The sequence below is a fragment of the Molothrus aeneus genome, chromosome 17 (assembly GCF_037042795.1).
Source record: "Molothrus aeneus isolate 106 chromosome 17, BPBGC_Maene_1.0, whole genome shotgun sequence".
NCBI classification, from domain to species: domain Eukaryota; kingdom Metazoa; phylum Chordata; class Aves; order Passeriformes; family Icteridae; genus Molothrus; species Molothrus aeneus.
The window spans coordinates 10,923,095-10,947,078 of record NC_089662.1 but is presented as its reverse complement, the minus strand read 5'-3'; the positions used below and the strand labels follow the sequence as shown (position 1 = coordinate 10,947,078).

General features: G+C 42.9%; 1 protein-coding gene across 1 annotated transcript in view; it reads left to right on the top strand.

Annotated features, from left to right (window-relative positions):
* Nucleotides 1–23,984, top strand: part of LOC136563721 (cadherin-4) — a 418,272-nt gene that overhangs the window by 257,853 nt on the left and 136,435 nt on the right. The window contains exon 4 of the mRNA XM_066561277.1: nucleotides 7,103–7,279. Coding sequence (XP_066417374.1) covers nucleotides 7,103–7,279 — 177 coding nt within the window. The remainder of the gene's footprint in view (nucleotides 1–7,102; nucleotides 7,280–23,984) is intronic.

Below are 23,984 nucleotides of genomic sequence, written 5' to 3'. Positions count from 1 at the left end.
AAATAAATAAATTTGCTGTTTGTTCTGCAACCCTTTCATTCTACTGTATGAGAACACAAAATGGAATATCCTTCTATACTGAAAGATCAAAAACTGGAGAAATGGTGCATTTTGGGAAAAAAGGGTTCATTCGTCCTCCATTGCCGTCCCTGATGTCAGCAAAATGTTGTTTCCTTAGAACAGAATTCATGCAAATGTTTATTTTGCAGCGCTCTCATGTTCCCTTTGTTAAAGAACTAAGCTCTATTTTCATTGTCTTATTTTCTGTTTGGTAAATATAATTTTCTCCTGTCCTTTCTGCAGCTACCATGGAAACAAGCAAAAATGCTTCAGATTAAATATTTTTTTAATAGATTCTTTTTTTTCCCTGGTAGAAAATGGTAGCAGTTTTCAAAATGTATATTGATATAGGAGATGAAGGGAAGTATTGTTTGAGCAGTGGACTAAAGGTGGACTTTGTATCCCCTTGTATTGACAAAAATATATTAAAAACACGTTGCCTCAGTTAAACCCTATGAGTGACACTAGAAGCAAAGCAAGGCAGGTATTATTTCTTTCCTGAAAAATGTCTAGTGTGAAGTGTTAAAGATCCTACGAAAATAACAAGACTGGCATATAAATAAAACAGGTTAAAGCATGAATCCTTTTGATACCTGGAAAATAAAGGCCTTATTTCCCTTCCTCCAATTGCAGGTACTTTTTATTGCAAATGCAAGCATAATATATTTTAGTGCCGAAGCATTTCATTTTTCGGGTTGAGCCCTATGAAATTATTAATCTCCAACAAACGTACCCTAAGACTCACTTGTTATTTATATGCAGGGAATGGCGGCTTATTTACCCAAACATTAGAGTGATCCAAAATGTTCAGCTAAGCAGGAACACAAAATATGATATTATATTATGTAAATGGGTTTGTGATACACTCTGCTGGATAATAACTTCCAGATGTCTCCGTAGCCAGAGGCTGACGGATATCAAAGGCAGGTTGGCTGGGAGGGGAGACGAGCCAGCTGGCGAGGCTGGCTACTGCTAAGTGTAGCGGAAGGTGGGAGCTGCTGTTCCTTCACACTCACTGCTTTCATTTGTGGGCTAGTGAAAAGTCAGTGGCTTGTAGCCTTCTTGTCACGAGCAGGGTAGGGCTGGAGGGGCTGCTGCCATCCCACACGTCTTGTTCTGTCAGGGGATTATGTTTTGACTTCTCTCACGAGTAGAGGTTGGGTTTAGTCTGAGTCTCCCAGTAAAGGAAAGGCTGACGAGCCGCACACCAGCCCTGACAGGAGATTATAGACTCACTGAATGGCTTTTCCAACTTACCCTTTGTTCCCAGTGCCAGGTGCAGACAAGGAATATCCCTGAGCTCTCAACACTGTGGTGTAAATGGAGTTAGTTGAAGCACCCTGCAGCCTCACTAGTTTGGAGTAAGGTGTCCTGAAGATGTTGGGTTCTGAAGTCTGACAGTCCCTTTGGGATTTAGCTCCATGTCCTCTTCCCAATGCAGCAAGTGTGTGTCACAGTCTGTGTGTGTCACAGTCCAGGTGTGTCACAGTCCCTGTGTGTGTCACAGTCTGTATGTGTGTCACAGTCTGTGTGTGTCACAGTCCATGTGTGTCACAGTCCAGGTGTGTCACAGTCCCTGTGTTTGTCACAGTCCAGGTGTGTCACAGTCCGTGTGTGTGTCACAGTCTGTGTGTCACAGTCCATTTGTGCCAACAGTCTCTGTGTGTGTCACAGTTCGTGTGTGTGTCACAGTCCCTGTGTGTGTCACAGTCTGTATGTGTGTCACAGTCCAAGTGGGTCACAGTCTGTGTGTGTCACAGTCCCTGTGTGTCACAGTCCCTGTGTGTGTCACAGTCCATGTGTGTCACAGTCCCTGTGTGTGCCACAGTCCCTGTGTGTGCCAGAGTCTGTGTGTGTGTCACAGTCCCTGTGTGTCACAGTCCCTGTGTGTGTCACAGTCCGTGTGTGTGTCACAGTCCGTGTGTGCCACAGCCCCTGTGTGTGTCACAGTCCCGGTGTGTCACAGTCTGTGTGTGTGCCACAGCCCCTGTGTGTGTCACAGTCTGTGTGTCACAGTCCCTGTGTGTGTCACAGTCCGTGTGTGTGTCACAGTCCGTGTGTGCCACAGCCCCTGTGTGTGTCACAGTCCCGGTGTGTCACAGTCTGTGTGTGTGCCACAGCCCCTGTGTGTGTCACAGTCTGTGTGTCACAGTCCCTGTGTGTGTCACAGTCTGTATGTGTGTCACAGTCCAAGTGGGTCACAGTCTGTGTGTGTCACAGTCCCTGTGTGTGTCACAGTCTGTGTGTCACAGTCTGTGTGTGTCACAGTCCCTGTGTGTGTCACAGTCTGTGTGTGTCACAGTCTGTGTGTCACAGTCTGTGTATGTCACTGTCTGTGTGTGTCACAGTCCAGTTGTGTCACAGTCCAGGTGTGCCAACAGTCTCTGTGTGTGTCACAGTCCGTGTGTGTGTCACAGCCCATGTGTGTGTCACAGTCCCTGTGTGTGTCACAGTCTGTTTGTGCCAACAGTCTCTGTGTGTGTCACAGTCTGTGTGTGTGTCACAGCCCATGTGTGTGTCACAGTCCCTGTGTGCCAAGAGTCTCTGTGTGTGTCACAGTCCAGGTGTGTCACAGTCTGGGTGTGTGTCACAATGATGGCCACAAGCCCATGGAAGAGTCATGGGATAACTCAGAGCCAAGTGTCAATCACAGGCTTGTACACCCGCTCACACTACTCACACCCGTGCACACCCGCTCACACTTGTGCACACTCGCGCACACCCGCTCACACTCATGCACAGGTGCTCACACTCTCACACACTTGTGCACACCCGCTCACACTCATGCACACCCGTGCACACCCGTGCACACCCGCTCACACTCGTGCACACTCGCACACACCCGCGCACACCCGCTCACACTCTTACACACCCGCTCACACTCGTGCACACTCGCACACACCCGCGCACACCTGCTCACACTCGTGCACACCCGCTCACACTCGTGCACACCCGTGCACACCCGCTCACACCTGTGCACACCCGCTCACACTCATGCACACCCGCTCACACCTGTGCACACCTGCTCACACTCTTACACACCCGCTCACACTCGTGCACACCCATGCACACTTGTGCACACCCGTGCACACCCGCTCACACTCGTGCACACCCGTGCACACCTGCTCACACTCGTGCACACTCTTGCACACCCGCTCACACTCTTGCACACCCATGCACACTCTCGCACACCTGCTCACGCTCATGCACACCCGCTCACACTCTTGCACACCCGCTCACACTCTTGCACACCCACTCACACTCATGCACACCCGCTCACACTTGTGCACACTCATGCACACCCGCTCACACTCTTGCACACCCGTGCACACTCTCGCACACCTGCTCACGCTCATGCACACTCGCTCACACTCATGCACACCCTCTCACACTCTTGCACACCTGCTCACACTCGTGCACACCCGCTCACACTCTTGCACACCCCCTCACACTCGTGCACACCCGCTCATGCTTTTAATGGTACAGCCAGCACAGGGCTGCTCAGCTTCACCCGCAATCTCTGGAAGCCTCTGCCCCAGTACAAATCCTAAGGCATTAGATCCTACTGAATCCAAACTCTCCTAAGCAGTTTACATCCCAGCATGGGCTCCTCTCCTGTTGTTTCTCTTCATCCCACACTTTGTAATTACTTTTTTCCCTTGATCTTGAAGGTTTTCATCTGTTTTGGCTCAGCTGTATTTCTCTAGCTTATCAGTATCCTAAAGTGATAGACAGGCATAATTACTGAATTATCTGACTATTTTATATCCTCCTGTAATTATCTTTGTATTACCAAAGCCCGTGCTTACACGTTCCATGTTTAGAGTTTGATCCTGTTGTAACGAGTTATAAATGTCACTGTGCAATTTTTGGAATGGAGAGTGGATTTCACTTTCCCCTGGGCACGTGTTTCATGGATTGCCTGGTGCTGGATGCCATCATTTTTGTGACATGCAGAAGAGAGTCACAAAAACAAAGGGAGGGAAACCACCCCAAAGCAGCAGCATTAGAGGTGCTTGACTTGATTTTGTGAAGGACTATGGACAGTTTGTGTTCTGGTGGCACTACAAAAGGTGGAAGAATATTTTATCTTTTGAAAATGTTTCTGAGATTCTGTTAAGCATGTGGCCAGTGAGGCCATGAGAAAACGAGCAGTTGTCATCTCAGTAAAAACTGTTCCTCAGCAAAACTAGAATTGGAAGCTGTATTTTAGAATCCATTTAATTTGGTGTCTTATTCTGCTTTTGAGTTGAACTTTAGATTCTTACAAACTCAAAAACACTGGAGAGTTTTCTGGGGCTCACAGTACAACAATGCTGTTATTCCAGATATGTTCTGGATGTTTCAGTCAGAGATCTGAATAGTTCTGGCATTTATACTCACCAGACTTTGTTACTGCATTTGTCTCACAGCTTTTAAGTAGCAGAAAACATGTACAACATATTTAAACAACACCAGAGAAATTAAGGTCAAGAGAATGCATTGTCAACAAATGAAGATAAAAAAGAGCTGTTGTTTAAAAAAAGAAAAAAATTTCTTGTTGCAAGATGCTTTTGAAATTCTACATATCAAATTCAGAGTCATGTTGATGATTTATTCTAATACAGGAAAACATCATCAAGAGTGACAAGCAAGCTAGTCACTGTCTAGTCACCTGCCAGCAAGTATTTCATACAGACTAAAAAGGCTGGTATTGCCTTGCTGAGCTGACACTAATTATTTCAGTATACACGGAGCTTTGGGACTCGTGTTAATTCTCAAGTCTGTCTTTAGTTCAGACTCATTCCACTGTGTAAACTCAGAAGAGCACAAATTATTTGACCATCCTTTCATAATCTGTCCCCATGCTCACTTGCCAATTATATAAACTGATCCAAATACCTGCTCTCAAAGGATTCTCATTTGGGAATCACAAGCCAATTAAAAAAAATAAGGGATATCCACTATTCTGTGGCTCATGTCTCATAGTCCTATTTCATGTTGTCATGCATTTCTGGGTGTCTTCTTTAGATAAGATTGATTTCATCAGTGTTCAGAAAAGATACCTTTCTGGCAATAAAATCATTTTTAAATTAAATCTCTGTTGGATATAGCATTACGTCCCATGGGAAGGAGGGGGTCAGCAGTGCCTACCAGAATCTGACTAACCCAAGAAAGTCTCCCACTACCACACCACAATGCTGTTTCTTTGTTTATTGCCTACTTCAGTAAGCACTCTGAGAGCGGCATCTAAATATTGAACATGGTGCTGTGATTTTTTTGAAGGTGTGGAAACAGCACTTAGGTGAACACAACCCACATCGTGAGTGTGAGACAGGACCTGAGGAACGTGCCTCTGTGTGTGACTGAAAGGACCATATTTGTCTGTTCTATGAAAATTCAGCTCTGGAACAGGCTTGTTTTTAAGTTTTGCAGTAAAAGTAGCTGCATTTTGGCACAAATGCTTCCAGTCCTTGCAGCCAGTGGATGTCTGCCCTCCGGAGGTAGCAGAGATCAGAGCCATGACCAAGCTGTGAGAATGGGCTCCTTGCTGCTCTGCCCAGCTCTCAGTATCTCCAGCCTTCCTGGAGAAGGTCCACACAGCTCTGGAGCCACATCTCAGTTTAACTTTCATTTACTGTTTAGTTTTCATAGACTGTGTAGTCTGGAGGTGACTGCCTGTTTTTTTACTTCCCGATCAGGAATTGAAAAGTGCTAATAGATGGATTTGCATCAAACTAGAAGGCCTGAAGCAATGATTCCCACTGAAATCAGTGCCTACTGCTTGGAGGGTGTTTGGGTTTTTATGTTTGGAGTAAGACAAAAAGTTAATGTGGCTTAAAATGGCAGGAGCCTCAGAAAATGCTTTGATAGTTTTTCCTGTATTGCTCTTGTGTGTTGGGGCATTGGGTTTGGGGTTTTTTGGGGTTTTTTTTGAGAAAAATAGCTGAAAATTGTAACATTCTGAGAACAGTATTCCCACTGGATCTTACCTCAAATGAAAAGAATGTGACTTGCAGTCTTTGTGATTTATGAAAGTTTAAACATTTTCTGGTAGGAGTGTGGGTCACCATATGGTAACAAAAGCCCTTGCTAGTTATCTTTTCTGCAGACTTTCAGAAGTAATTGCTGGAATCCTAGAAGACCACAGAGTATTGAAGTATTGGGACTGCATAACCTCTGAAGAGCCTTCCCAAATCTACATTTCATTGATTCATCCATTCTATAAGGCATAAATTTTCTGATAGTGAGCCAGTCTCTCTAAGTCAAAACCATGGTCCCACCATTTCCATTTTATTCATAGCACTGTAACATTTCCAACACCAAAGTATTCCATTCAGAGAATCCATAGTTAAAAAAAAAATCACAAAGAAGGACTCAAAGTCATACCAAATAATGAAAATTTATTGTGCCTGAGATGTATTACACTTCCCAGGCAGCGTGGGGTGTGTATTTTGCGATTTGTGTTCAAAACCCAGCTCTCATATAAAGATCATTTGTTATGAAGCACTAAAAATCTGAACTAATGCACCTTTGCAGCCAAGGGGCTGACTCCCCCTGGCTGGGGTTGGGTTTGTGTGCAGAATACCTTTGCAGAGCCACAGACTGCAGGGTTTTGTAGCCCTGCTCATGCTTAATACCAGACTATAATGATGCACCCATGACATGGACTGTAAAGGAATCCTCTCCCGTTTTTTGTGTTCTAGTATATTGCTCTTATGGGAAATTTTCAGCAACTTCTTTACTCCAGTTCTCTGCTGCATCTCCTTGCAGGTGGTGTAATGAAGACAACACATTCTGGCAGGCATCTTGACTTGGGAGTGGCAGTTCCATTTATTCATGAATGTTTAGTTGATGATGTGGTGTTAGGTCATAGCTTTGACTTGATGATCCGCGAGGTCTTTTCCAACCTAGCTGATTCCCTGATTCTGTGTTTCTGTGAAAAGGAAGCAGCAGCAGAGCTGCCGGTAAACACGCCGTGTCTTTGTTCCGTGTGGCTGTTGGACCGGTCCTAAGAAGCGAGGAAGAAGCTAACTGGCTGTGCTTTCTTGTCCCCAAACAGCCCAGAGGAAGGAAGGCGCTGCCTGGGGAGCTGGTGCAGCAGCAGAGTGACACGCTGCTGCCCTGGCGGCAGCACCAGAGTGCCAACGGGCTGCGGCGGCAGAAGCGGGACTGGGTCATCCCACCCATCAACGTGCCCGAGAACTCCCGCGGGCCCTTCCCGCAGCAGCTGGTTCGGGTGAGTTCAAGCACAAAACACTCATCGTAGTGCTCATAGTGATGGTGATCTTGTGATGGCTCTGCTGAAGCAGTGGGTGTGGGAGGCCTGGCTCAAAGCACAGGCTCTTTGCTCTCCCTCCCTCCTGCAGGAATTGGTTGCCTTTTCCATGCTGCTCCAAAGCTCCTCGCCCCAGTTTCCCTCCCCAGCTGACGGCAGCCTAATCGCCTCCTTCCAGCCAGTCCCTCCTGAGACGCTGGCACTGCTGCCAGCATGGCGCTTTGCCCACGCTCTCATCCAAAAAGCTGCTGCAGGTGTAAAAGCTGGGCTGGGTGGCACTCAGCAACAAGGGTGCTGCATCCTTCCCTTGCCATCCCTTCCCTTGCCATCCCTCCCATCCCGCTGCAGATGCGCGGCGGCCCGGGGGAGGTTGGCTGCCTGCCGCCGCTGCAGATGGATCCGCCAGCCTCCCCTGTGTTGCTACTTTCTTTCTTCACAAGGATAATCTCTGAGATCAAGTTTACCCATGTGGTTTTTTGTGATGATTACGGGATGACAGGAAAAGAAAAGGAAGGGAAAAGGAGTGTTTTACAGAGACATTTGGTTGACTTATTGTTATTGTTGTTGTTGATAAGTGTTAGCGAAATGCAAACATGCGTTGCTATTCCTCTTGTGGGTGCTGGTTTGGGGTTTTTGGAGCAGTCAAATGATTAGCTGTAAAAAAAAAAAAAAAAAAAAGTAAAACTCCTTGGCAGACATTTGCAGCTAGCTCTTCCCTTGGAAGAAAATGGCAACAATATAAAAATTCAAAAGTTATTTCAAGTAGCAGTGGTGTGTCATTGGCATCCCTTCTCAGGAAGTTCATTTAGTCCTTTTGAAGCAGTGGCTGGATTCACATGAGTTTCATCATTACCTGTTTCTGTGTCTGGGGGGAAGGGGCATGTTCCCAATTCAACCAGGGATTGGATAAGCTTGGATTGTTGAAGTCATTTCTCTGTGCAATTAGGGAGTACAGTAAGGACTAAGAAGTACCAGGTGGCAAATATTCTTACGTCTGTCCTGGAAAACCAGGGAGGGAAGCCAGAGAGTCTTTGTGTGGTCAGCAGTGCAGGGTACAGAGTGACCCATTAATGTGTTGTCCTACTAAGCTGAAGAAATGCCTGAAGAGAAAAATAACCTGATGTGTCAAAAATGCCTTTCTCAATTAATAATTTAGATTAAATCCTGAATTCCTGTGAAAAATAAAGGGGAGTACTTGCAAAATGGACTTGTGCTCTCTTCCATTCCCTACCGATTTCTTTTGAGTTTTGACTCAACAGCAGGAGGACAACTTGGCACCAGCTTACCATGGCAAATTTGTTGATTTATAAGGACTGAAATTTCTGTGGCACTTTTTACCCTACAGTCTGGAGATGAAACAGAAGGACTCAACTATGCAAAATTCTAATATTAATGGAAATGACAAATAATAAATTTTATATAGGTACTGAAGAATTTATATTCATCATTTAGACTACCGGTAACCTTGGAAAGATAACCTGGCTTATAGAAATACAGAACTCCCAGATTTTCAGCAATATATTCCATTGCAGTTTCAGAATACAGATGCTAGAGGAAACACTGAAAATGAGGTGAAAATGGGGTAGGAAATAAATAAAAAAAAACAACTGGCTCACAAAGGGCTGTTTTCCTCTTCACCTGACATACAGAAAGCATCATAATGACAGGGAAGATCATACAGAGTGCAACTTGATTAAGCGTGAGACCCCTGATGTTTCAGGCTTGGGTTGAGTTTCTGCTCCTCTGCAGCATCTGGCCCTTTTGCCAGCCCTGAATGTGAAGCTTGGGTGATTCCTATCAGGAGTTACAGCTCCCTCCGTTAGACTTTGCTCTTTAATTATCCAGAATAGGACAAATCAACATCTTCAAAGACCAGCACTATCTGATTATTTCCATCCACATAATCTTCAGATTGCCCTGGAGCATTTTGCTGTCTCCTAGATCTAGGTGAGAGTTTTGATCTGATTTCCCGTGCTTTTGCTCGCTGGGCACTGAATATTTTTGTGTCCATCTGCTCACAAACTGGAACCAGAAGTGCACATGTGAAGTTGCAGCTCAGCTCTCATTTGTACAGAAGCAGGTCTGTCACCATTTTCTCTGCTGTTTTATATAAAACATTCAAACCTACCACTAGTTCTTGGACACTGAACTTTTTTTGGTCCAGAAGGACCAGCCTGAGTTTGCTTTTTGTAGGTATACTAATGAAAACCAGTCCCTCCACAGTGCTGCCTTTGGTTCTGGCTTCCTCCAAGGAGAGGAAGGGATGGCATGAAAAATCTCATCACTAAAAAACCAGAAAGCCCTACCAGAAGTACATTTTCATAGAACCACTTGCTGTTTGCGTTTTTATAGGTCAGACTAATTTGAAATGCATAGGCAAATCTTTCAGGTTCCCTCCTACTCCTGCTTCCTATTGTGAAGGTAAAAATTCCATTTTATGGAAGTTGATTAGTTACTTGTCAGTATTTTTAGCAAGGCTGTGCCTGAATGAAGTTTAAATCATAGCAAAGGTGAATGCAGCTTGATGGGAGCCACATACCTCGAAAGGCAGCCCTGTCTGGTTCAGCTGGGATCAACTGTAATTCTCTGCTCATTAAACCATTTCATTCTGATAAAATACGTTAAATGAAAAAGTTTTTAGAGAAAAAAAGAAAAAAGGAACATTATCCCTGCCAAAAAACCCCTTCTGTTAATTACAGGGTTTTTTTCTTTCTGTGGAATATCTGTGTCTGCTCATATACATCAACCACACTAACTAGGAAATGTGTTTCAGAAAAATAATAGCTGAAAAAATAATAATAGGAATTTCTAATTAATTTTGGCTGCTGAAAAGATTTACTTACTCTTTGAAGAGTTTAAATTAACATCTGACATTTATAAGCTAAAAAAAATTTGTTAGTGTATAAAAATGTTTTGTAAACTCTGCTTTTGTCTTTGAGCTGAGAAAACAGTTATCAAAATTTATTGATATATGCTTATTCATTTTGGAAACATTTATGAAAATCTTGAGTTTAATTTCCTTCTGCTTCACTTCCACCTTTGTACTAGGAATAATATTGTGCATGCTGTGAAATATTTCACTGTTGTGAGGCTAATTTCATTACTAATTGTCAGGTACTCTCATTATTATAACTGAAGTCCATAAAAATGCCTATTAAAAATACAAAAACAATATGAAATCCCCCTCCTTCTCCAAGCAAATGACTCATGCAGGCACACTGATCAGCTAAGATAATCTATTAAATAGTTGCACCCTTGCTGAGCTCTGTCTATTTTCTCACTGACTCATCCTTTTTAGCTACACGCGTAGCTAATTCTTAATTATCTATTATCTAATTATCTATTAGCTTATCTTGTATTTCATCCTCTTTTGAACTTCAAAAAGAATCTCAGTTTTGGATCCACAAGCCAGTCTCCAGCTGCTTCTAATGGGAATCTTGACTCAGTTTTCAAGGCAGGTCTTGGTCCATCTCAATGGACTACATGAAAATAATTAATTTAAAAAAACAAGTCTTGTGCAGAGCTGGCCTTTGGTCATCTTTGACATGCTTAGATAATGGGCTCCTCTGTCAACCACTGCAACTATGTTCTCCTTTGTGAGAGCTCCAGACTTTGAGTTCATCTCCAGGACCTTTGCAGAGCTCTTAGAGCCTCCCATCTTGCACTTCATGGACCCTAATTTTTCCAGCTTGCCTTTATTAAGCATAAAACTGAAAAACGTATCATTTTCCTGTTAGATCTCTCATGATAAACAACTTGTTCATTCTCATTATACCAGCATGAAAATCCCCTGAGGATGACCAAGGCAGGATCTTGGTGCTCTCACAAGCTGCCTTGATTGCATGCCGCAGGCACAGCATGGGCTCCCGGATCCGAGCGCTGGTGATCTCAGCCACAAGAATACTGGAAATAACCTGATGTGTGTAACAGGGAGTAAGAGGGAAGGATGCATTTTATGTAAATTTAATCAGAAAGTCTTGAAGTGGCTTGGAAAGTTGGCAGAATATAATAGACCTGAAGACTCTTGTGTTGTTGCTCAGCAGAGGTGCCATTGTTGGGTTGGGTTTCCAGCAGCACAGGGCATGTTAAGAGAGCAGAGAGCTCCTCTTGACACACTGCAAAACCCTGTGGTGGACTCATGGGTGGGTTTAGCACATCTTAAGCTATCCTGGGACATTGAATATTTAATGTGAAAAAAGTTGATAGCACACTTTCCAGCTCAACAGCCTGTTTGTGAGCCCCAGCCCACCCTGGCTCAGGAATTGGGTGAGACAGCTCTCCCAAAGTCTGAAATCCTGGTGCTGGAGACACACAAGGCACACTGAGCTGTGAAATCCCAGCCAGCTTGGACCATCAGCCCTCAGTGCTGCCATCTCCTTTGCTCCTCGTGGCTGTTTCAGTGTGTGCCTTTGCACTGTTTTAAATAGTTTTATTGTAGGAAATCCCTCTTGCCTCCTCTATCACAGCGTTGCTCACTGCTGTGAAATTGGCAGTGCAGAATCCATTAGCTCCCAGCTGCAAGACAGATGGCATCTGTCTGTGGTGAGAGAAGGTTTGTTGAGAAAAGGCCTTGCAAATGCTTCCCAAAGGACATCAGACCTTACTTTTCCTGAGAGAGATGCAGACAGCATTGATTACAAATAGACCTAGATCTTCCTTGTTCTCCACAGAAACAGCTGTTTCTTTTGCCTTACCAGCCACACACACACTCAAAGAAAAAAAATTGCTAGTTCTGGCTCTCAGAGCACCTCACCTTTGTGATGCCCTGTGAGCATCATCAGCTGAAATTCAGAAATGAGGGGATTTGGTCTTTATTGTAACACTCAGAACAGGATAAGGAGCAAGCCCAGAGGGTGGAAAGGAAATGGGACATTGTGCAGGTTGTGGATCACTGGAGAGTCACAGCCTTTCTGTGAAAGATGGTTCAAGGATGTAGCTTGAGACAGCTCTCGATTCAACTGCAATTTCACACCACTAACCAACCTGGCACCAAAGAGGGAAAGATGAGCAGGAAAATGGGTCATTAATTGTTCATCTTGCCATGGTCTTGGGTCTGGCCAGTTTTGCCATTGATCTCTCCTCTGTGTGTGTGTTACCAAACCAGGACTCACATATGACTCACAGAATGAATGGACAAAGTGAAATATGACACAGTGCTACTCCCTTGATGTGTCCATTTGAAATTCCTTTAAAACCTACAGTCTGAAGTGAGTTCCTGAACATATTCCACGCTATATGTACTGCTCAAAGGACATCCCTGATGATGCCGTTCTCATTCTCCAGCATTCACTGGAAGAGAAGGGCAGATCCTGATGTAAATCTGCCAGAGCTGGTGGGGCTACCCCAGTGTGTGCCTTTTGGGAATCTGGGTTGAAGGAAGCAGATGCCCAGTGCTTTATGGGCTTTCCATGCACACGCACATCCAGCATTATGGATTGAAAAGTGCAGCTACAGCATAAATGCTCCATTTAAAATTCTCTTACAACAGCATTCAAGCCTATACTGTAATTATACATATTGTATTTCCTTGTATTCAGACCCATAGGGAATTTATATTGTCCTTGCTAAAGCCAGAGGGACTGAAGGGAAGCAGTCATTTAATGATTCAGCTGTCTTGGGCTCTATGATTTAATCAATCATATGAAAGAAATTTTTAGATTCTTTGTGTTTAGAGTTCTCTTGTCTGAGCAGAAAATGTTCCCTTTTTGAATTGCTTTAATAGCTGTATTTATGCAGCTGAAAGTTCCTTAAGAAATGAAAGTAAAATCAAATTGCTGAGAATGCCTAGATAATTTATCGGAGAATATTCAATTAGAATATATTAATATTTTAGATTTCCATCATTAATTTAATATTCAGAGATTTAATTTAGTCGTTGAATTGCTGTAGTGCCATGCGTGGGTAGATTGTTAGGCTGAGTGCTTAAAACACCTGCCACAAATGGGTGAATCTCACTTTGATTCCCAAGAGCACAAATGCCTTTCTACTGACATAAGTCTTGCAGCAAAAACTCAGACACTAAATCTTGCCTGTGCTCTGCATTTTTCCATAATTGCAGAAAGGAATAATACAATCTTCTAGCAGAAATAAATGCAAGAGCCTGATTTATTTATGCATTCAAATCCAGACTGAGGGGGAATTTGGTGCTCTGTGGTTTTGAGTTTGTCAATGTATTACTGAAAAATTTCATTTTGCCAGACTGGCCTTGTCACTTACTCAAGGAGAACCATCGTAAGTGAGGTTGGGATTTAAAGGTGATTGACACTTTGCAGACAGATATCAAGGACTCCTATTGCCCAGTTCAGCTAAAAAAGCTGCCCTTGAGTTTTTGCCATTTTCCAGGATACTTTGGGAATAGTAACCTGAATGGGAAAATGCCCCACTAAGTCATAAAAAACCCACTAAGTCATAAAATGCCATTTGATTTGGAAGTGATAAATCTTTGAATGTAGCATCCCAGTTGCATGAAGGAAATGGAACCATTTTTAATTTCTCACACAGCATAAAAGCTGAGATTCTCAGAAGCCACTGGAAGCAGTGAGACTGCTCCCGCTGATTGGGAAGTATCAGCATGACATTTCAGAAGTCTCAAAAATCATTGATAATATTTATGATTAACTTAAAATCATTAATTTAGGGTACAGCAAGTCAGACTGGGAGGAGGCTGGGATAACAGACCTGTGGTCTGACCTTGTGGTTGATGGTTCAAACTGTTTTGCAGTCACTCAGCATCCCCTGAGGCAGTGGGGTAGGATATACCAGCAGAGGTTTGTGACCCTACTACCAATGACTACTGGTTAAATACAAATTGTAAGTGAGAGACAGGGCATGATAGAATTGTTTAGGTTGGGAAGGACCTTTAAGCTCCTCAAGTCGAGCTGTGATCCATACAGCCTTTGCTTAAGGTATTTTTCCATGCAGGATCTGACTTTTTCACCCTGCCTGCATCACTGAGGATGGTCTCTCACAGATAAGAACCCGAGGCAGGGAAGCTGAGTGGCTTTGAGACCACAGAGCTGTTACCATGGCCATGGGCAGCACTCTCTGGTTATCAGCACCAGGGCCTGTCCTTGGGTTATTTGAAGAATCTCATAATGGACTCGGATTTTAATGGAGCAGTCAGAAATCTTCTGCTGATGGTTATAGTCAGTCACATTATTCCATGTCTGAGCCCACTTGTGCATCAGGTCTGTTACACACAGCTCTGTTTCCATAGCCATGCAAAGGTGCTTCTCTGCTCTCTGCTGGCTCCCCACCAACTCCTCCTCCACCACCACCGCCCCCATCCAGCCCACACCTTTCAGCTCCAGCTTCACATCAGGAGCAGGAGATTCAGGAAGAACAGAAGGATAACTACCCCTCGAATTGTCATCACAGGCATACTGCGAAAGAGTTCATCAGTCACTCCAAAGAGTATTTAGCTATAATACCCCATTGCACATATTGCAACATATCATTACCTCCCATCCTCTCCAGAAAGTGAGATAACTGTAATAGCCACTCAGGCTGGCTGTCATTACGTGTACAGGCAAAGGCAGGAAGGCATAGTCAGAGCTAATGCACACAGCTCATGAAAGCTATTGAAAATCTGTGAAGACAGTGTACACAAAAACAGTGGGTTAATTTGCTTAGAAAAGAGCTTTGGTTTTGCTCCTGCCTTTTCCAAAGTAAAACAGTAATAATGAAAAAAGCTGAGACAGAACAGGCAAAGAACTCACAGTCTGCCTCTTTGCTGCAGGAGTTCATTCTTTAACACTCGGCACCCACATTAGGTGAGTGTGGGACTTGGCTTCCTTGATGGGTTGAAATGGACTCCCAAAGACAGAGTGGTGCTGTGTGGGTGTGAGTTTGGATTTGCAGAATGATGGTGCACATATAACCTTGACAGCTAGGCTGTTGCTGAAATTCACTGTAGCAGGCTGGGATGAGATGGGAAAAGAAAAACCCTACAGTTTTTATTTCCTTAGTAGTGCATATGTTCTTGATAGTCTGCACCAATGAAGAATTAAATACAGCACCCTGGAATTTCAGATGTCAGCTTTTAAGATTTTAAAGAATTTACTCTTGGGCTAATTTTAAGCTCTCACTGCTGTGGTTAATTGTTTTTTATATAACAGCTGAGATTTTCAGTGATAAAGGTGTCACCATCCAAATCCTTTCTTAGCTGTCTCTAATGCAGGCTGATGAAAGATGTAAGCTCATGGCTACATGATGGGGCAGCAAAGAGTGGATATGCAGTAGTTTACCCATTTCATTAAAGGCCCCATTTCTTTGCAGTTTTTCCTTACCCATAATTCTTACCATATTTTTTTATAATTACCATATTTATAATAACATTCATATTTGTTGCTAATTTCCTTAATTTAAAGGACATTTTCCTCCTATCCGAACAGTTAGACTACTTAAAAAGCAAACAAACAAAACCTTGGATTATATTAAGGGAAACACTTTGCCCAAGGCAATTTGGATATCTGCAGATGGTGGTACTGAACATTTTGGCCCTAGTTCAGCAGAGATTTTAAGAATGTGCCTAAATTTGAGCCTTTAAGTAACTCCAGTGACTCTTCAGAATATATTTGTTGACTGGAAACTAAGGACATGAATAATGCCTTACTGGATTAATGCACCCAGCATTGTGCAGTACTAACCTTTTGGGCCATGTTTATAGTTTTTATTAGATTCCCAGTTTTAATTACACTTCTCTGAGTGTACTGGTAGCATACAGGGAGCCCACTCTCAGATGTGCACACGCATCAGCCTTTGCATGTGTCCTTTTTTTCCTAATAGATACCAGAACCTGCCTTGAAAAGCCACCCAGTAGACCTTGGTTGCATTTTTTTGGCATTGGGTAAAAAGAGCTGAATTCTTTCCCCTCCATGAGCCAACTCATGCATCCCACAAGAGCCCCCACAGCTGCTGAACCTGCCACATACTCATCCTTGTCATAATGACCACCTGGCCCTGCCCTCCCTGTGCAAAGTTTTACCTGAGGAATTCCCCTTTAGGAATCAGGTTTTGGAAACCAGGACCGATCCTCTGTGACTCAAGCTGTAAACTCCTAAACCTGGAAGTTTCTCATAGAAATATTAACAGACCCCTAAATGCCATAGTGCTGGTGGCATTGCTGGGACATTGGCCTTCCTGACTCCTCCTTCCACTCGTGATCTCTGCTCATTTTAATCAAAACATCATGGTCTGAGGAGGGTTTTGTATCTGTGCTTGGGTTTTTAGCCCTTTTGGGATGTTTTTCAGTTGACTTACTTGTTTGATTTGTGCTTCAAGGCTTTGTGAGCTGTAACATTTATTTAAGCAAAGAACTTAATTTTCTTGTCATTAAAAGAGGGACAGTTTAAGCAAGAAGAAAAACTGTGTGGGCTTGTTGTTTCTAAGAAATGAAAGGCATGCATTGTGTTGTGACAAGATTGGACATGGAGCCCGTGGTTTGAACCTTTAGGGGAACTGGTAGTGCATGTGCCCCTCTGCTAGTTAAACTCCTCTGTGGAAAAGGCAGAGCTGCAGTGTCCCCATTAGTGCAGGACTATGAAAAATTCAGTGGGAATGGCCAATTTTCCTTATTTCCAAGTCACTATAAAAAGCTATGGCAGCTAAAAGGCAGAGTTTCTGACCACACTGTGAGCGATTTGGAGTTATTTCTGAAGTAACATCACTGGAAGGGGAGCATATTAGTAGAGGGAGGAAAGCAAACTAAGATTAAGGATCTGCACTAAAAAGTGTTGCTAGTTAATCCAAGCCCTCAGAAGGGATTTGTGTGAGTTGGAAAACAAAAATAAATGTTTGGCCAGCTTTCATTTTCAGTGGTGTGGTTTGCAGTGAAGTGATGACATAATTTACTTACCAGTAAGTGGCATTCAACTGCCTCTAACAAAAAGAAATTACAGTAGAAGAATCAGAAATCATCAGAGCATAAATCTTTCATGGAAGATTATAGCAGTTATTTATTATTTGAAAGCAAAGAATTGAGAAGCAAGGTGGCATTTTCTTTCAGTCATGGGAAATGCATCCTGTAATGTCTCCATGGAAAAAAGGAAAATGCTGCACCAAAGTGTTCCCATTCAGCTCAATGGCGAAAGCACTATTCGTTAGCATCTGGTTTTGCAGGGAAACTCCTGTTAAGAGAGGAATTTAAATAGTGGAGGAAGCATTTCCAACAACTGTCTGGGCTTACCGAATATTTTTCAGACAGTGTTATGTTTATAGCACAGGTTTTTGTATGCAAAAGGAAAAGGCAATTCAGAATTTATGAAACAGCTGCTGTGTCTTTTGAGCACCTAAGGGACAGGATGACACAACACATATGTATTTCTGAAGTCATTGGAAAGAAACAACCCAACAACTTTCTGTACTTCCTTTTGAACTGCAACCCATGGTATCTGCAAGCATTAAAACCTTTTCTTTTAATTTTTTAATTAGACATGAATACAAAATGTAACATTTGGGTATAACATGCTATTAGGAAACCAGCTCTTTTTCTCCTCCTTCTGTATCCATTCAGTTGTTAAATGTCCCCCCTCCCTTCCTTTTTTTTTTTAACCTCTTGTTCTTAATGAGACTTCCTCCTTCTCCCCATGCATCTTTATGTAGGCAACCTTAGTTCTTGATTAATCAGTAATTAGGGAAGGAGTCATACTGATTTCAAGGCTTCAGTAGCATACTCTCCAGCTGAAATTCAAAACTAAAATCTGAAGGGAAGCCATAGTGTCAATATTATGCTCTGTCTAACCATATGATGACAAAAATCACATCAGAGTCAGACCAGGCATATCTATTTATATAGGCACAAATCTGTCCTGCTTGATATCGAGTGTAACACAATCATAATTCTCTCCCACGGCTGCTTTCTCACACATTCCCTGCCTTTGTCACCATCAGCATTCAATATTTCGCCTTAAAGTTTACTACACCCTCTGTCATCTCATCTGACACGAGCTTCGCTTCACTCCGTGTTTGCTGAGCAGTTAGGGCTCAATTCAAAGTTTAATGAGCCCTCGTTAACCTCCATCAGCTTTGGATCAAACCCTTGTAGTCTAATATGGAAATAATGCCGGGGTATTTATGGAGTTAAAAGCTGCCACACAGTGGTCTGAGGATAAAGTCACTGCAGGCAGGCGGCTTAATGGGGTATTAATTGGATAGAGGGTGTTCATAAATACTGAGCACTGAGTGTGGATGTTGCTGAAAGAAGGGAGTAAATGCTGAGTGGTGTGATCCTAAACTAAGGTTGAGGTTCCCTTTGCATCTGTGCTGTAGCTCTGTTTCAGCCTTTGTGGGGTTAATGCCGATGGGGAAGAGTTTTCTGGCCCAGGTTGATGGGTGCTGTCACTCACAGGTCATCTTCCCTCTCCTCCTCCTGCTCTGAAGTTGTGCCTGTCTTGGCTCCATCAAAATCATTCTTCCAGAAATTAACTGTTAGCAAAAAGGTGGTGTTGCTGGAAAGGAGATGCTAATTCCACACCACAGCTCTTGCGTTTCCTCTTTTTCTCTTCTCTGGGGTAAGGTGCTTTCAACACAGCATTTAAAGTGACCCAAAATGTTGTGTTGCCTGAGCTCTTGGTGCCAGTCAGCCCCCAGCAAGGCTGTCTCTCTGTTCCTGTGGACTGCTTGGGATATTCCCTGGGGCTCTGCTGATCAACAACCTCAACCAAGTCACGTCAAAGCAGCATATATTCAATATTTCAGTCTATTCCCTTGGGTTTACCTTTTTTGTACCCAAAATACTGTTAATTCTTGGAGAAGCTCCATTTCTTCCTTAGGCATTGTGCAGAGGATGACCAAGAACAGCAAAGAATTAGTCCTTGTTGGCACAGATTCCCTCAAGGTCTGAAGGATAGCTGGGTCCCTTAGCAGATCCTGCCACATGCCCAGGGCCACCACAGCAGGGATACCAGGCTGCTGCTGCCCCTTCTGAGCTGATCCTGCCTGTGCAGGGCGGAGGGTTTGGGAGCTGTGGCATCATCTCTTCACCAGAGAAGTGGGACTGATTCCTTTCATTTATTTATCTTAGATATTCTCTGTGCTTCTTGCCTTTTCGAAGAGCTGTTCCTTTCCTTCTGTGAAGCCACAGATGCAGCACATCCTGTCTTCCTCCATTGCAGCCAAGTGCTTTTCCCTTTGGGCTGGTGACAAGTCACTTATTTCCTCCATATAGCTAAGGAAAAAAAAGAACAATCACATATGCAACCATTACAGAAATGTTTTTCTGGAAACTCTCAATCCATATCTCCATAAGACATGTCCCCATTCTCTATCATTTCTAAGCAAAAGGCTGTGTAATAGCTGTCTCTGTTCTGCCTGTGTGCCAGCCTGCAGTTCCTGCCTATCCTAATCCCATATGGGAACGAGGCTTGAACATATATGCTAGGAAAGGTTATGAAATTCTGCTTGATTGGCTGCTCTCCTTTTTATTCTTCAATTGATTAAGCAGCTGCTAAAATAAGCCTTCCATTGGAGGAGTTCCATAATGCCCTCCCCTCTAGAGCAGTACTGCAGCCTATTTACCTCCCTTCTTTGTGTCTACACATTTCCAGTTCTTGTCTCCTGTTCCACATTTCGGGTCTTGCTTTCACAGTTTTGTTTTTGCTGTAGCGTGTTCCAATCTTTCCAGACATTTTTTCTGTCTCAGGTGGTCCCTGTGCCAGGATCAGGAGTCACTCACAATCCCTGGAAACTGTGAGGTTGGCTGAAGTCTTGGCTGTCTCGTTTCTTGTACCATCAGTTCCAAACCTTTCTTCTCAGTTGGAAATATTTTTTAAAAAAATTTAAAAAACCACACAAACACCTAGACTGGTGGTGTCTCCAGAAATTGAGAATGTAAATACAGAGCAATCTGTGATGAAACCTGGAGCATTCCCACTGTCATCTCTCCATGGATTTATGTACCAGTTAAATGCGTTTTTCCTACAGGACAGTGTGGGTGGAAGTGTGGACATTTCACAACCGAGGGTGTTGCTTTAAGGGCTGAAACAAAGTGTGGGAGATTTCATTAATCTTTTCCATTCAGTTTTTCTGATTGAGCTTTTTTTATTTATAATTATATGTCTGTCTGATTGAGAAAGCTATTTATCCCTTCAATGATGGATTATCAAGAAGAAAGGATGGACAGGATGCTTTTAAAGCCTTTCAGCCCCATAGTTGTAGCCACTTATACTGATAGCTTGCACTGGAAAATGGAATGTGAATCAGAGAAAACATGGGAAATAATAGGAGGAAAATTCAGTATCCATTTCTGATGAGTTTATATTAAACCCAAAGATCTTCCACTTCATAGAGAAATTATTTAAGTTTTATGCAGCTTTTGAGATTATGACAAGCTGAACAACTTGTTCTGGCTTGGTGCTCAAGCACCATATGGTACTACTTCAGCAATTTGATGTGATATTATGAATAAGAGTGCATGAGTAGTGAAATGTTTGGGGTTTTTATATCATATTGGCCTTCTGCAATAGACATTAAAAATGAATTCTGTTTAGAGTAAGGGAAGGGGGGAAAAAAACCCAGACCTGCAGGTTTCAATAGCATAATTGCAGCAAGCAAGTGGAAAATGAATCTGTGGTGATTAGGAAACCAGTTGCTGACAGCATCTCTTGGACAGGTGGGGATAACCCGTGTTCTACAGGCCCTGTTCTCCTTTAGGTTTTCTCTGGTACAATGCTTGTATTATCTTTAAGGAAAAATCTTTATATGCTATTATCTGTGTTCAGGGCTAGTGGTTTGCAAATGATTGTTATGCAAGTGGAAATTGACTTTGTGTGTAGAAATAAAATCTTAGGCTAAGCTTGTAATCTCAGACAAGTATATGGAAGCAATAGTCAGCAAAAGATAATGATAAAATCTCAATATCCCCGTCTGAGGAAAGGCCATCACTCTTCCTTGTGTTTCTTGTCCACTAGTTAAAGGAAGTTGCTTCCTCAAATCTTGTTGCTAAAAGTAGTTCATGGATAGCAGGATGTGACTGCTGGTTTTGGAGGATGAAGTAAGTGGAGATAGGAGGTCTGGTACAACTCACAGGCAGTGGTCTCCCTTACTGTGTCAGTGTGTACTGAATTCTAAAGATAAAACAAATCCCACCCCTACCAATACATATGTATATTTTTATATATGTGAGAGATTTGAACTAATGGCATGTGTAAATCATACATCTGGTGTGCCCAGAGAGGTTGGGACTGGTCCATCAGTACTGATCTCATGGGAGGAACCTCTGGGAGGCAGAGGGTGGCACGGGCTCTGCCTGAGGATTCACTGGAATAACTAGTGGGACTGAACACCTGCCTGGAAAATTTGGCTCAGTTTCTTACTCTGAATTACAGCTACATTAGTAGAATTTTAAGAGACAAATGCTGCTTTGAACACAAACTGTTCATATGGAAAAATGTCTGATTTTTATAGTAATTTTGGGATTTGTCTTGTCTGGATATTTCCCTAAATTTGTTTTTCAAATGGCTTTTGGTTCAGAATGGAGCTTTAGTTTGTAGTGTGGATAGTGCCTCCATTCCACAGAGCTGACTGGTTTTCACTAGCTGCTTTGCATTGTTTTGTTTTTTTTTTTACCCTGAGAATTTCTTTCTTCTTGTTCTTAATATACTCCCAGTCGGAATTTAGTTTCTGGAAAAAAAAAGAAATCTTTCATCGCTGCAGTGATTTTTAGCGGTTGTATCCTTTTATGCATCATTCTCACACAGTGTGAACATTTTAACCTTTTCTTAATTATTAGCATTTCCATTCCTGCTGTTCATTAATCTGTGCTGGGCAAGGACCATGATGTGTTGCCCAAGGATGCGGCCGTGGAGCTGCTCAGCTCCTGCTCTGTGGAAGCCTCAGCCTACAGAGATTTTCATGGAGCATCTACCATTTCACTTTTGAAGCCTGAACTTAGGACTGATCTATTTATTTTTTAATGGATAGGTTGGCTCACTCTCCTGCTGAGTTTATCTGCTTTAGTTATGTATGTGAAAATGTTGTATAAATCCAAGCTGCTGCTGACTGCACTCGGATAGTAAACGGCGCATAGCAGATCCTTACCACAAGTACACAGAACCAGTTATTCCTGACACCTGCTAAAATCTAAAACAAGAAACTGATAGAAATTAAGCAGTAAATTACCCAACAAAAGTTAAGGTCCAGCCTCTCTTCCTCTGGCTCCAGTTCTCACTTAAAAATGAAATTGTGGCTGCATCTACCTGCATTTTCTCCTCACATATTTAGTAGTACGTGCTCTCAGACTTCAGTTCACAACTGAATTGCAGGCACAAATGCTGCTGATGCCAGGGGAGCCTAAATGACTCTGCAAAAGTCAGAAAGGAAATCCAAGGTATACTTGAGAGCAGACTCTCCCAAATCCCCCAAGTAATCCCTCCACCTTAGATTTTTTGCATTTCCTCTGGAGTTGTTAAGATGTTGCTGGTGGTAACTTGAGCTGATAGATATTTCTACAAAATCTAGTTTTAAAAATTACATCCAGCCAAACTGAAACTTATTTCAAGTGTTCACATTCCATAATGTTTTCAGTAGGATTATACTTCTCATAATCAGCAAAGGCCATAGTTTTCAGAACGTGACTGTATTTTGGCAAAATTAAGATTCTAATATTTATGTAGGTTTTGTTCTTCATTAATTTTCTGCAGATAAAGCAAAAATCCCACTTTGTAAATGGCTTTTATTTAGAATACAGTTCAGTGGTGCTTCTGGAATATTGGTTTGTAATTCTCATATTCATTTAACCCCAGCTATATGTAGTGAAAACATAACCACTTTCCTCTTGGTTAGAATATAATACTTAGTGTTTTTTAAGTCTAGTACTGGGCAAACTGTGCTGGGTTTTATGTTGATGATAAAGCTTTAATTGCGCTTCTGAAATCCTCATCATGTGTAAAGCAGTACCACTAAGCTAAATGGGAACATCATCTCATAAAAACCAGGCAGCCTGGAGTATGATTAAGAGACAGTAATTTTTCCTTATTCGGACCAGCATGGTTTCAGTTTTCGTACTTTGCTTTCCAACACTTCACCACTGCTCACACACATGTATTCCCTACCACCGTCCAAGGATTTCCATACAGACTCCTAAATTCATCCTCTCCCTCCTTGCATGGAAACAGCAAAAACTCTACAAACAGGCTTTAATTTCCCCAGGATTCCTCTGCAGCCAGGCCGCGTTGAACAGCTCAATGGCTTGGTGGGCCCGCGGCGTTTTGCGCGCGTTGCCGTGAACGGGTGGCAGGAGGTGATGAGGAGGTGGCACCACCTGGAGAGAAGTGGCACCAGGTGGCAAAGAGGTGGCACCATGTAGCAAGAAGGTGGCACCATACAGAGAGAAGGTGGCACCACATTTTGAGAAGGTGGCACCACGTGTCCTTTTCCGGGAGGAGCAGTTTGACCCTCGGCTCCTTGTTTCCATGCCTGATGTGGGGAGCTGTTGTACATACAGAATGACATTGGCTGCGTGGCAGCAAAACAAGAACGTCTTGAGAGTTCTTAGCTAGTGGGAAATGGGAAGAGGAAAAATGTGAATATTGTTAAAAATCCACTTTCTTGGGCAGGTGCTAAAGCTGCACCTGTCAGTGAGCACTAATAGGGCTTAGTTCACATGACTGAGCATTACTCAGGGGAGATTTTGGGCCAAGTTTCCATCCTTGCCAACAGTTTCTTTCTC